This window comes from Electrophorus electricus, chromosome 24 (genome assembly GCF_013358815.1).
Source record: "Electrophorus electricus isolate fEleEle1 chromosome 24, fEleEle1.pri, whole genome shotgun sequence".
In the NCBI taxonomy this organism is placed as follows: Eukaryota; Metazoa; Chordata; class Actinopteri; order Gymnotiformes; family Gymnotidae; genus Electrophorus; species Electrophorus electricus.
Window position 1 is genome coordinate 7,011,940 of NC_049558.1, and position 12,533 is coordinate 7,024,472.

The window sequence follows — 12,533 nt, forward strand, 5'->3', positions numbered from 1 at the left end:
TGCCATGGTTTCCAGTATGGAATACAAATCCGTTTTAGAGAGCTTAATGATTACATTGATGGCCACTAATTCCTATGTGTCATGGAAAATAATTCCAAAAGGCAGTTTATGATGTAAAACAGAAGATTTAACATGTTCTTTTAATTAGTTCATAAATTAGTCACTTATATATTTCAGAGCTCACAGAGGTTTTATGTATTGTTGATTTAAAGTTTAAAACTTCATAAAATATAAGGTAAGATATCTAAACTCTTGGTCAGGCTATCATGTTTTTGTTTTTGTTTTTTGTCACATGGAGCTTAACTCATTGTCAATTCAAATTAAAGATTTAGCGGCGTGTTCTGGAGCCGAGATGTCAGACTGTGTTATTTTGCATTCCTGTGATATGAGTCAGCAACCTTTTAAAATAGATCAACAGGCTAATCTATTGCTTTGTCCACTTATGTGTCATTTCCACTCACAAAAACAGAGGTACACACACACAAACAGGAAGCCGCATGCCATCTGCTTGACTGACAGCTAAATTATCCACTAGGTGCTCTCTGATATAAATGTTGAAGGCCAAAATTCCATTGCAAAATAAAAGGAAAAATAAGGAGATTCCAGAAGGTCAGTTGTGAAGTACTGCCCATACTGGGTAAAGAACGTTCGTCTAGCTGCCTTCTTTTAAATACACCTTCACAATTTTCAGGACGTTCAGGACAAACATACAGTGCGTTGGAGCCAGCATGGAACGATTGAGCTAATCACAAAAGTAGCAGTGTGAAGTCAGTGGAAAAGTCTCCGCCGTGTCACTTAAAAGGGAGCTGCTTAGGATCACGCATCAGGGCAGTGGCATGTACTATTTTTGTGAATCAGACAAGATCTTCTGAAAATCCACTTTGAAATAGACATAGGGTGAGATGTCGGTCAGTTAGTGACTTCAGTGTTAGATTTAGCATGATCTGTTTTTAAGGAGATACAGAAATCGTGAAATACACGTCTTTAATGGCGAAATATTGGATCTGGTTATGGGCACCCATTCGAAATGAATTCGTATTACTTATTAATACATTCATTAAAGTCATACGTGTTTGTGACATTCTACTGCAGAGATTTCAGTGTTCAGTTATCTTGAGCACATGCTGCATGACTCCACAGCAAATACGTCCAAATAACAGACATTAACCTGCCAAGGAACAATGCCTGTGCACGTGGTCTAACAGAATTTAAATTCATGATAAATTTTCCCTCATGCATCTGTGTTCTGTAGAGCTAACACAATGCGTTTTGCTCATAAAATGTATGTCTTACGTAACAGCTTGTTTGAAGGAAAGACATTGAATTAGATTTGCGGTAAATTAGTTCTGTGGAACCTCTGAATTGGAAGCATGTTTCCTATGTTAGGGATGAGGAAGCAGCACGATTCTGATTATTGGTCCAGTTTTAAAAAATCGAAGAGAAGTTTTGGTGCTGTCAGTGATTAATTTTCTGTCTTCGCAACACGCTCACTGCTCTAATTTCGACACAAAAAAAGATACGGAATCCAGACTAACCTCTCGAAACTCTGGATTCCGGAAATCAAGTTTCGTATCAAATTAAAACAAATACATGTGATTCTAAGACATGGAAGTATTCCGGTTGAAAAATAGTCCACAAACAAAAATAATATACGCACATTCTAATTTTCAAACACCGGTATTCTGCTTTTTACAAACAACCTTCCCATTGGTTCGATGACATGTGAAATGATGTTTCAGCACAGGTTCGCAGACCACCATGTGGTCTACCATAAACTGCCCCGTGCCTACAGCATTTCAGCTCAAGTCAAACAGGATATTCCAGTTCCGCAAGCATTTCGTCGCGGGTAAAAACGGAATAGTCTAGCCTGTTGGACACGGGCCGCAGCTGAAAATCAGAGGTTTAACGCAGCTCAGCAGGTGTGAGCTGAGCAGTGGCACCTCTTGCAGGCCAGAATGTCTGAGTGTTAGATAGCACTGATTCCGGCGAGCACGCTGTAAAACGCAGGGGTACTAAGGACGCCTTTTCAGCAGGACCTGAAAAATAGAATAAAAGCGTTTCGACAAGATAATGTCCAGTAAACGAAGTAAAGAGACAGCCACTGTAGCTCAGCGATTCCGATTGTAACACTCTGTTATCTTGGCAGCAACTATTATTCATGGCTCATTGAAGTTGGTCTCTATGAAGCCTGGAATACGTTGTTCGAGCGTATTATTATTACCCATTGCATTCAAAGCATAAGACTCAATCTAAGCTGTATTGCAACGCCTTCAAGGCTGCGTACGTATTCATGATTTTAACCTCTATTTAAAGTTAACATTAAAAACATGTTAAGTAAATTCTGAAAAACACAGGGAACCAAACATGACCTGGCCTTCCCATTAGAATTCACCATGCACATATTCATGTAAATGGCTTGAGGTGAGTGTTGACAGCAGAATCGCTGTTTTTTGAGGGGTTTTTTTTTCCTTCTGCCCATCATTATTTGGTCTGAATGAGGTCGTTGAAGTGTAAGTCGAGGAGAAATTAGCCATGTGCCACAATAAGGAGGAAGCATGCACACGAATCACATATGTCGCTGTGGGGTCATCTCTCCATCTCTCGTTCTCATGTATTTATGTCTCTCTCCCATTCCTTTCCTCCTCTCACTGTCTGTTAATCTTTTTCCCTCTCATTTTGTTTCTCCAGCCACCGTATGTCGATAGCGCAATGGTCTCAATTGAGCTGTGCGCCTGATTGGAGATGTTGGGCCACTCCGCCGGGACTACTCGTAACTGCTCCCGGTCAGCGTTTTAACATCGAGCCTTCCGACCACGAGGCCTCGGAACAATCCTGTCGTCGTCTTGGTGCCACGTTCAGGCCACCGTGGTCTTTATCCTTCCCGGCAGCGTCCTCCACCAACTTCCCTTTTTGTCCCGTCTTTTCCGCACTCGTCTGTGTCCCGTTTCCTCTTTATCGCACGCCGAGCTGGCCTTCCTCCCCTCTCCTTCAGTCAACTAAAAGAGAAGTCAGAGATGCTGGCCATGCCAGACTCACCCGCGCCTGCAGAGGTTAATCCAGTCCAAGGCTCACTTCAGCTAGGGTAGTCTAACCGTGCTATAGTCATCGACTAGCGTTTTCACTTCGACCTGGTACGATGTAAGTATTGGCTGTCCCATCGTGGAATTTATACTTTTTTATAATCTTTAGTTTGAGAAAAGCGCGTATTTTGTGTGCTTTCTGGGCTAGAGGTCAGATGACCGGGGCATGGACGTAGCTGTCAATTCACATCCAGAAATCTGTTGCTGTTAGTTTGGGTGTAGCATGTGGCGGCACTGTGAGATGGCAGGTTTGCGCTCTATGATTCGTTTTTAGTTCGTTGGTATTTCAGGGAGCATTTTATCGATCTGGTGGTTGCCAGATTAGAGAAGCGATGTGTCACTTCAGCAAAGTGCTGAATGCTGTGTTGTTGGGTCAGATTTGTTTTTAGTGTTTTTCTTTTTAAGGTCCTGTTAAAGTATATGTCTGATTCTTTTTAAGGTCGCCTTAAAGTATGTCTAATTTTTCCTGATTTTATTTTTTTTTTAACAAATCACTCGTCCATCGAAACTATCCAAAGTACAGCACTGAGGCCTTCAGACATTGCTGAACCATGTCTGAGCAATTTTCACTCCAGCGAGGAGGAAGTATTGTCATAAATCACTTTCAAATAGGTGCGCAAGGAGGGTGGCAGTCGTCGACTTGGCTAAGAAACATCCAAAGTTGCCTTTAACTGTGTGTGCGCCTTCCCATTCAACGTCAGCCTAAATACAAATCGAGAGTAAGAGACCCGGAATGTTCCTTCGTAGCTGGCGGGAAGACTCAAAGGCTCGCCGCAGTCCATGACCCTGCGCAGCCCCTCATTTTGTCTGATGTTGCAGGCTGAATGCTAGGGTTTACTTCCTGTGTGGTAACCGGCCATGTGGCAGGCCATGTGCATGCTAAAGATGGCCTATGCAGAAGTGTGCGGTGCAGGACACACTTGTAGCCTGTGTACACCTATAAAAAATTACTTGCAAGAAAATGGACCCTTTTCAATTCCAGATATTTATGTGCTTTAAACTGTATTAACATATGCTTAAAAGGAATTTATACATTAGTGATCTTTATGATCATTTTAAAAATACTATTATTAGGGATGTTTATCACCTAATTCAGAGGAATGGAATCCATGGCACGTGGAATCCACGGCACGTGTGTGTTACTGCAGTTTCGGTTTTACTGTGTCTTTATGACACAACAGAGCACAGAGGAAGCGCTTTCGAAAAACTGCTTTAGAACCGGGTGACAAATGTTGCAGATCCCGGGCAGTGCAAATGATTAGAGATTTTGTTACACACACACACACACACACACACACACACACACACACACACACACACACACACACACACACACCTATATACTATAATGTCTTGTAAAATGTTGTCTATAGGATACATATGGAATTTAACATTTATACATTTTCTACCATGTCTAGCATGAGGTCTACAATATTCCCATATTGTGTGGTTGCTAACCATGAACTAAAATATATTTTTTAATGTTAGTGAAAAAGAATTTTAGCTGTATCTCTTATTTGACTATAACGTGTTTAAAGTTAAATATTGTGTAGATGTATGAAATATCCATATGTAGATATAAATTTGTTGGAACACTAACCTCATTGCATTTGAATAACTAATATAAAGTACTGGCATTTCTCTTCTTCCTCTGTGTGTGTGTGTGTGTGTGTGTGTGTGTGTGTGTGTGTGTGTTTGTGTTTGTGAAGGAGAGGTCTGCAGCCTGCAGGGGGATGACATGCATGTGTCCAGGCTTTTAACATCACTGAGGATTTTAAGACTAATCGGCTGCCCTCCGCCAAGCCATGATGGACATTCTGGTACCTGCCACTCTCTCATCCTGGTGCTAGTGCTTGGGCTGTGTGAGGTGTTACGTGCCAGTGGTTTATTTGTGTCAGCAAAGCTAGTGCAGAGCCATGCAGGGCACACTGATGGACACATAGTTTGCCTTGCATGACAGTAATGTATGTTCTGGTGGAATTTGGTGTATCAGATGTGTGCGCTGGTGGTCTCTCCAATTTTGAATGCTTATTTTTTAACTTTTTTACCTTAAACATCATTTTCCCCAATTTGTATATTTCTAGTATTTATATATTAGTCATAGTGTACTGTGTAGTGCGCAGTTTTTATTCAAGGCTGAGGTGAAATGCAAAGTGGGAATTTTACGCTGCAGGTGTCAGTTGGATGTACATATAGCAAATAAGGCTTGACTAAATATAGGGCCATGTTTAGGGTGTAATGACCATCATAAACTTTGCTATCTCCTCACCTATTATGTCTTCCTAGGATTTTTTTTTTTTTTTTTTTTTTGGTTGGTTGGTTGTTTTTTTGTTTTTTTTTCTTCATTTTTTTTTTCATTTTTCAGTTTCTCCAAGTTTATGCCTACAGTGGATAGAAAATGAGTGCACCTTATCGACTATTTTCATATTCTTTGACCTGTAAGCTGGAATTAAAACAGAAGAAATCTTTTTTTCCTGCTAATTTAGACACACAATACTCAACAACATGACAGTGAAAATATATCAAAAAAACAATGAACATTATTTTAAAAATTAAGAACTACTATTACTGATAGCTTGGTTTCATAAGTATAGACTTCCTACACTATAACTTACCTCTGGAATTTCTGGAATAACCAATTGTTTTCAAGGTCACATAATTACTTTTCCAACACCTGTTGACCTAGCTCGAACATTTAATCAATAAGTAATGGAAAGTGCATGGGACTATCCATAGCCTTCCAAAATCGGAGCATCCTTCAAAACTAAACCGGCAGAAGGATTTTTGGTCTGATGAAACCAAAGAACTTTTTGACATGCATTCCAAATATTCCATTTAGCCAAAATCTAACATGGCCCGTCACCAAATCGCCACCATCCTGACTGAATCTTGGTGGTGAGAGCATGATCTGGGGAATTTGTCAAGGTTCATTACAACCTGCACCCCTTTTGAATGACATCAACAGAAAAAGTTTGCACATACCTGCTAAGGTATATTCTCAAAGGCTCATCAAAAAGTCTGCAGGGGATAGCCCATAGAGCATTGTCTAGTGAGCACTAAATGTTTAGGTGTGCTTTGTGGCCATGGAGATATCACAAATCTGGTAGACTTGTAACTTTCAGGGCATGCTGTGCAAATGCAATTTGGGATATTCTGCCACTTGTGGCGCATACACGCAGCTGGGATACAAACCTGCATTTTTTGTGGTTATACAGCGAGGGGGGAAGGAATATGGGCTAAGGTTATGTGTTAGTCACATGATTTATGTCCAGCCAGGCATGGCATCTGGATAAAGTTAGAAGAAAGCAAGATTTAGATCTAAAAACAGACAAACAGGTGGACATTAATCCTGTGTGTGTGCATGTGTGCGGGTCTGTGTAGAACTGCTAGGCCAACTGAGTGAGGCCAGCATGTGCCTCTCAAACTGTCTGCAACGTTTGCATATCTTTACTGAAGATCCATCCCAGTTCTATCGGCTAAAGCAGACCTGTCACTTAGACTTATGCAGTTATACAGTTTATATATACACTAACATCCATCCTACTGGCGTTTCGATGAAAGTGCTCTCGCTTTCTCTTTCTCTATATATAATTTGAGAGAGAAACAGTTTGCTTGCCATCACAGCTGATGAAGGACCTCTGTCTGTCTGAAATGTCCTGTTTCTCTGGAAATCGAAATGTCCTGATTCTCTGAAAAGGTTTCCAGAGGACAGAGAAACAGGATGTTTTGGACAGCGGAGCTTCATTAGTTATTCAAGCAAAGTGCTTCTGACTGTTACCCTTAAGGGATACTCTTTCTTATTTTTTATGAATAATTTTAGGTTATAGATGTCAGTATTTCTACTTACTATGTTGGCTGATCTCACTATAAAAAATGTTGATTCTCCTAATTACTTACATATGAGAGTTGAGTTTTGACATAATTTGCTTGTCTCTAAGCATAACGACATTTTCGGACTTTTAAAGTCTTTTAAATCAGAAATGACATTTGTTCATTCTCTGTTGCTTTTGCTACTTTTTCCCTGTAACCCGGAGCTCTGGAAATTGCTCATATACTGCAAATCCATGTGCGTTCAGGAATATTAGACTAAGAATATATTGTATCATGTAAAATTCCTGGATTGATTCATTTTTGAATATTTCCTGTTAATCAGTTGGTGGCTTTACAGTGGAATGCATTTTAACACTCATTTTTGAACAGGTCATGGTAAAACTGTTGCATTAATATTGCTCAAGGGGTTTGTCAATGTTGCGCCTGTGTTATTCAGTAGCTCTTTTTTGATGTTTTGAAATCAATCTGTATATGGTGTCAGTCTTACTGTCATGCAGGATGTGGTAAAGGTGAGCACCAGCAGAGTCCCTGCTGTGAACTCTTCTTTTCCTGCTTGCAAGCAGAACAGGAAATGACTGCATCATGTGGGTGGGGCTGAGGCATCCTGGGGCAGAGCCCATGCAATCCCAGGGCAAACCTGAGACTTTGCTTTGCCGTTTCCAAACCTAATGTGTCACCTTTGAAGATATGATTAGCATTGTGTCATTTGGTAAACCTCACATTTTTGCACTATCACAAATTCCTGGTTTACCTCAACTTTTTGGCTCAAACATCAACTAGACAAGTACATGCAAATAACTGTATTGCAACAGAGACTTCAGACTGAGAGTAGCTGTGTCCTGCTAAAGATCCCAGCTGTACCCCTGACCGGCCCTCTCTATCAGATGCTGGAGGACTCTTCTCTGCTAGTGACCTCCTGCTCATGATGTCCTGCTGTTGTCCTGTTGTGGTCTCTGGCCGGTTATGTCACACTGGCACACTGATGGACACATAGTTTGCCTTGCATGACAGTAATGTATGTTCTGGTGGAATTTGGTGTATCAGATGTGTGCGCTGGTGGTCTCTCCAATTTTGAATGCTTATTTTTTAACTTTTTTACCTTAAACATCATTTTCCCCAATTTGTATATTTCTAGTATTTATATATTAGTCATAGTGTACTGTGTAGTGCGCAGTTTTTATTCAAGGCTGAGGTGAAATGCAAAGTGGGAATTTTACACTGCAGGTGTCAGTTGGATGTACATATAGCAAATAAGGCTTGACTAAATATAGGGCCATGTTTAGGGTGTAATGACCATCATAAACTTTGCTATCTCCTCACCTATTATGTCTTCCTAGGATTTTTTTTATTTTTTTTGGTTGGTTGGTTGTTTTTTTTGTTTTTTTTCTTCATTTTTTTTTTCATTTTTCAGTTTCTCCAAGTTTATGCCTACAGTGGATAGAAAATGAGTGCACCTTATCGACTATTTTCATATTCTTTGACCTGTAAGCTGGAATTAAAACAGAAGAAATCTTTTCTCTGGCCGGTTATGTCTTCCACGTCCACCCTGGCCCCAGCATGTCAGCCTCTAGTATATTTGCGATTCGTTTGCAGTTTCAGAGCTCCTCCCCTTAGCTCACGACAGCAATAACAAAAGGCGTGTGCTGAATGGCAGCGCACAATAACACCTGAGCACAGGTGTCTGAATATGTAGCCACACTGCCCTTGTTATCAGATGGCAGGGTCAGTTTCGCGATCGCTCACAGAGCTGCTTGGGTGACACAACCTGCTCACATGTAGGGCTGGGAGGAATATTCTAGTATTCCTGTGGGGTCCTGAGATAGTACACCAAAACATTTCTCTGTTGACTAAACTTTGAGTTGCATGCCCAAATTTGTGAATAAGGTTACAATATGAAAATTCTGAACTAGTGTCCACACTATTTCAAAGGCTGTGTCTCCCAGTACAGATTTCAATTAAAATCTTTTACATATGCTATATGCCACTACTGCTGGTACCAGTACTTTTATTACCATTTACATTTATGGCATTTAGCATATTATCATAAAATGTGTGAAATAGTAGCATGTTCCCAGCTTTGTTTTCTGACAAAATAATGTAGCATTATTACAGTGAGACGGCTTATGCATAAAGTAGAACAATATGATGTGGGAAAATAATGTCCTGGTTTTAGTATCATATTCCTGGTGCAGTGAGAGGGGATATTCCTGCCACTCCCAGCTCTCCATGTGGCCAGAGAGCTCACAGCCATTAGCTTTTAGCTTCATCCAGTTAATTTCACATGTAGATCCTATATATAGCTCCTGTCACATTTTGTTTATGATGCTGACTCTCTCCGTTTCTTTCTGTCTCTCCTTTTCCTTTTCGCTCCGTTATTCTCGTATCTCTTGCTTCCATTTTTTTCACGAGATGTCTTTCATGCCCTTCTTCTTTCGTGACTCTATTTTATTTACGCTATTTGCTATTTCTTTGTCTGTTCTCTATCTCTTGCTCTCTGTCTCTCTCCAAACTTCGTGTGAGAACACTGCCTCCATTGCAGGACATCCCGTAAACATGCCACTGGCGAAAGCTCTCAAGTCAGCACAGATGCGTTCTTCACATGTCCTTTCTGTAACCTGCCGTTGTTAGTGGACTCCGTCTATTGATAGCTAGAATAACATTGCAATAACTGTGGGACGCCGTGTTGTTTGGGATTTGGGGGAAGGGCGAGGAGAGGAAAGTGCAGAGGTGCTTCAAGATGGACGGATTTGCAAGTGTGACCCGCAGGTTGGGAGTTTTATGCACTGGCCTCTGAATATTGCCACTCTGGCTGGGATGAGAGAGGGAGAGAGAGGGATGAGGGAGAGAGAGGGATGAGGGAGAGAGAGGGATGAGGGAGAGAGAGGGATGAGGGAGAGAGAGGGATATGAGAGAGAGAGGGATATGAGAGGGAGAGGGATGAGAGGGAGAGAGAGAGAGAGCGAGAGAGCAAACGAACGAGAACAAAGCAGGAGCAAAGAAACCTAATGAACAGAAGATGAAGTTATGTCCTGTCAGAAAAGGGCTTGCCTGAGTTAACCAGTGAGAACCTCATGTGGAGCAAATCCAATAATACTACATTATTGTATTTATTTACTCACCATGCACCCTTTCCCAAATAAGGTGAAGCAGCCATCTTCACAAAAAAGTCGTAATAAATTGCATAACACTTGCATCCAAGAGCTCGCTGCTTTCATCTGTAATCCCTGCATAGTCGTGAACCTCAGGTTCCCTGTTGGCCCCTGCAGTAAGAAGGGAGCCTCCAGGGTGGGGTAAAAGAGCGAGGTGGCACACTGTGTTGGCATGATGTACTTGAGGCCCAGGCTTGTGGACCCTGGCACCAACCAGGCCCCTGACATTTCTCCTTCCACCAGTCTAGTGCCATGTTACCAAAAAATTATTTTAATCACGATCGATCCACCTCCCTAAACATCTCATATTTCCACAAGGCCAAGAGGGGTAATTGTGAGGCGACCCTGCTGGAACAGAGCCAGCGTTTCTCAGAACCCCTCTGCAGACGCAAGCCAGCTTCGGGATTTTGCGTGCTACTAGAGGACTGCCGGAGAGGCACATTTACTCCCAATATCCTCGTTATAGTTACGCAACAACCTTCAAAGGTGCCCAGAACAACTGAGGTTTTCTTGCATGCCAGGGTTACTGGATGTGCCGTCGAGCTGGTTCGATCACGACAGCATGCGTCGAGCAGTACGCTGTGTGCACAATTATTAGGGAAGTTGTATTTTTAAGGATTCAATTTATTATTGAACAACTACAGTGCTCTCGGTCAGTTATGTTAATGTTAATAAAGCTCAAACCTGAATATTTACCTGAAGAAAGTAAAACTGAGGTTTTGGCTTTCTTAGGAGAATATGTGTGCATAATTATTGGGCAACTATTAGTGTGAGAATTATTATGCAACTAAATGAAAAATGGAAATGTTCCCATCTCAGTTGTTTATTTTCATGTTAAAGTGAGAATAATAAACAAACAAATAAGTAAACATTTCTGACATCAGTGACCATTATAGCCGCCCTTCTTTTCAATAACAGTCATAAGGCTTCCATTCATGGAGTCTAACAGTTTAATCTGTTGACGATCATCTTTTCACGCAGCAGCAACCACAGCCTCTTAAATCACAGTTTAAGAAGGGCCAACAAGTTCTCAACAGGGCTTAGGTCAGGTGAGGAAGGGGGCCACGTCATTATTCCTTCATCTTTAAGGCCTTTACTGGTGTAGTACTTCGATGCATGCGGTGGAGCATAAAAATCATGGTCTTCTTGAAAGATGCAGACTTTGTCCTGTACTACTGCTTGAAAAAAAGTGTCTTCCAAAAACTGGCAGTAGGTTTGGGAGTTGGTTTTGAGTCCATCTTCAACTCGAAAAGGTCCAACTATCACATCTTTAATAATACCAGTCCACAGCAGTACCCCACCTCCACCTTGCTGGCATCAAAGTGGAGCTCCAGCCACGGACCCATCCATCTGGTCCGTCAAGAGTCACTCTTGTCTCAACAGTCCATAAAACTTTAGAAAAATCTGTCTTCAGATATTTCTTGGCCCAGTCTTGATGTTTTACCTTGTGTATCTTGTTCAGTGGTGGTCATGTTTCAGCCTTCCTTACCTTGGCCATGTCTCTGAGTACTGAACACCTTGTACTTCTGGGCACTCCAGGTAGGTTGCATTTCTGGAATATGACCCCACTGGAGGATAATGGGTTCCTGGTTGCTTCATGTTTGTTTTTTATCAAATCTTTGGCAGTTAATTTGCGTCTTTTCTTCTCAACATGTTTCTTGCAACTCTGTTGACTATTTGCAACAAAACCTTTGATGGTTCTGTGATCACACCCCAATATCTTAGCAATTTTAAGAGTGCTGCATCCCTCTGAAAGACTTTTTACAATTTTTTGCTTTTCAGAGTCAGTTAAATCTCTTTTTTGGCCCTTTTTACCTGAGGAAAAGAAGCTTAATAATTATGCACACCTTGATATAGGGTGTTGATCTCCTTAGGCCACACCCTCCCTCATTAAACAAATACACATCATCTGATGGGCTTAAATCCAATTAAAACTCAAGTTTATACAGCATGGAGTTGGAAAATATGCATAAAAATTATGATATGGTCAAAATACTCTCTTGCCTAATAATTGTACACACAGTGTAGAGTGCCGCTCACAGTCGTGGTGGGATTAATCAATCGCTTGCTTCTGTCTTCGGAGTTCCACATATAGACTGTGCACTCATCGTTTGGTCTGGCCTGTTGAGTGGCAGAAAGAGGAAGCAACAGCGCTGACTCACAAGGTTTCATACACGCCCTGCTGTCGCTTACAACATCAGACTAATTACCACACACTTCCCCTCTCCCTCACTCTCCCCCGTAAGCCACTCAGAACAGTACCTAGTCCGAAAGTCTTCATTCCTCGGTTTAGTAGGCTGACTTTTGGATCTGATCTCATGGAGTGGTTCAACCCAAACGATCGTCCTGATTGAGCGTTGGGGAGTTTGCCAGACTCATGTGCTCCCATCGATGCAGCCCATTACTTTTCTCCAGCCTTTTCATATTGAGTGCTACCGCAGACGATGTTCTCCCAGTGGCCTAAGAGCCTGTT

At 41.5% G+C, this 12,533-nt stretch overlaps 1 protein-coding gene across 2 annotated transcripts in view; it reads left to right on the forward strand.

Moving 5' to 3' along the window:
- rgs19 (regulator of G protein signaling 19) overlaps window positions 1-12,533 on the forward strand; it is a 32,927-nt gene that overhangs the window by 3,494 nt on the left and 16,900 nt on the right. The window contains exons 1-2 of one of the 2 annotated variants that reach the window (XM_027021614.2): window positions 3,050-3,138; window positions 4,790-4,900. In XM_027021614.2, the coding sequence (XP_026877415.1) occupies window positions 4,886-4,900 (15 nt within the window). In that variant the 5' untranslated portion in view covers window positions 3,050-3,138; window positions 4,790-4,885. Of the gene's footprint in view, window positions 1-3,049; window positions 3,139-4,789; window positions 4,901-12,533 lie in introns of those variants that run through there. The other variant, XM_027021613.2, reaches the window with a different exon arrangement.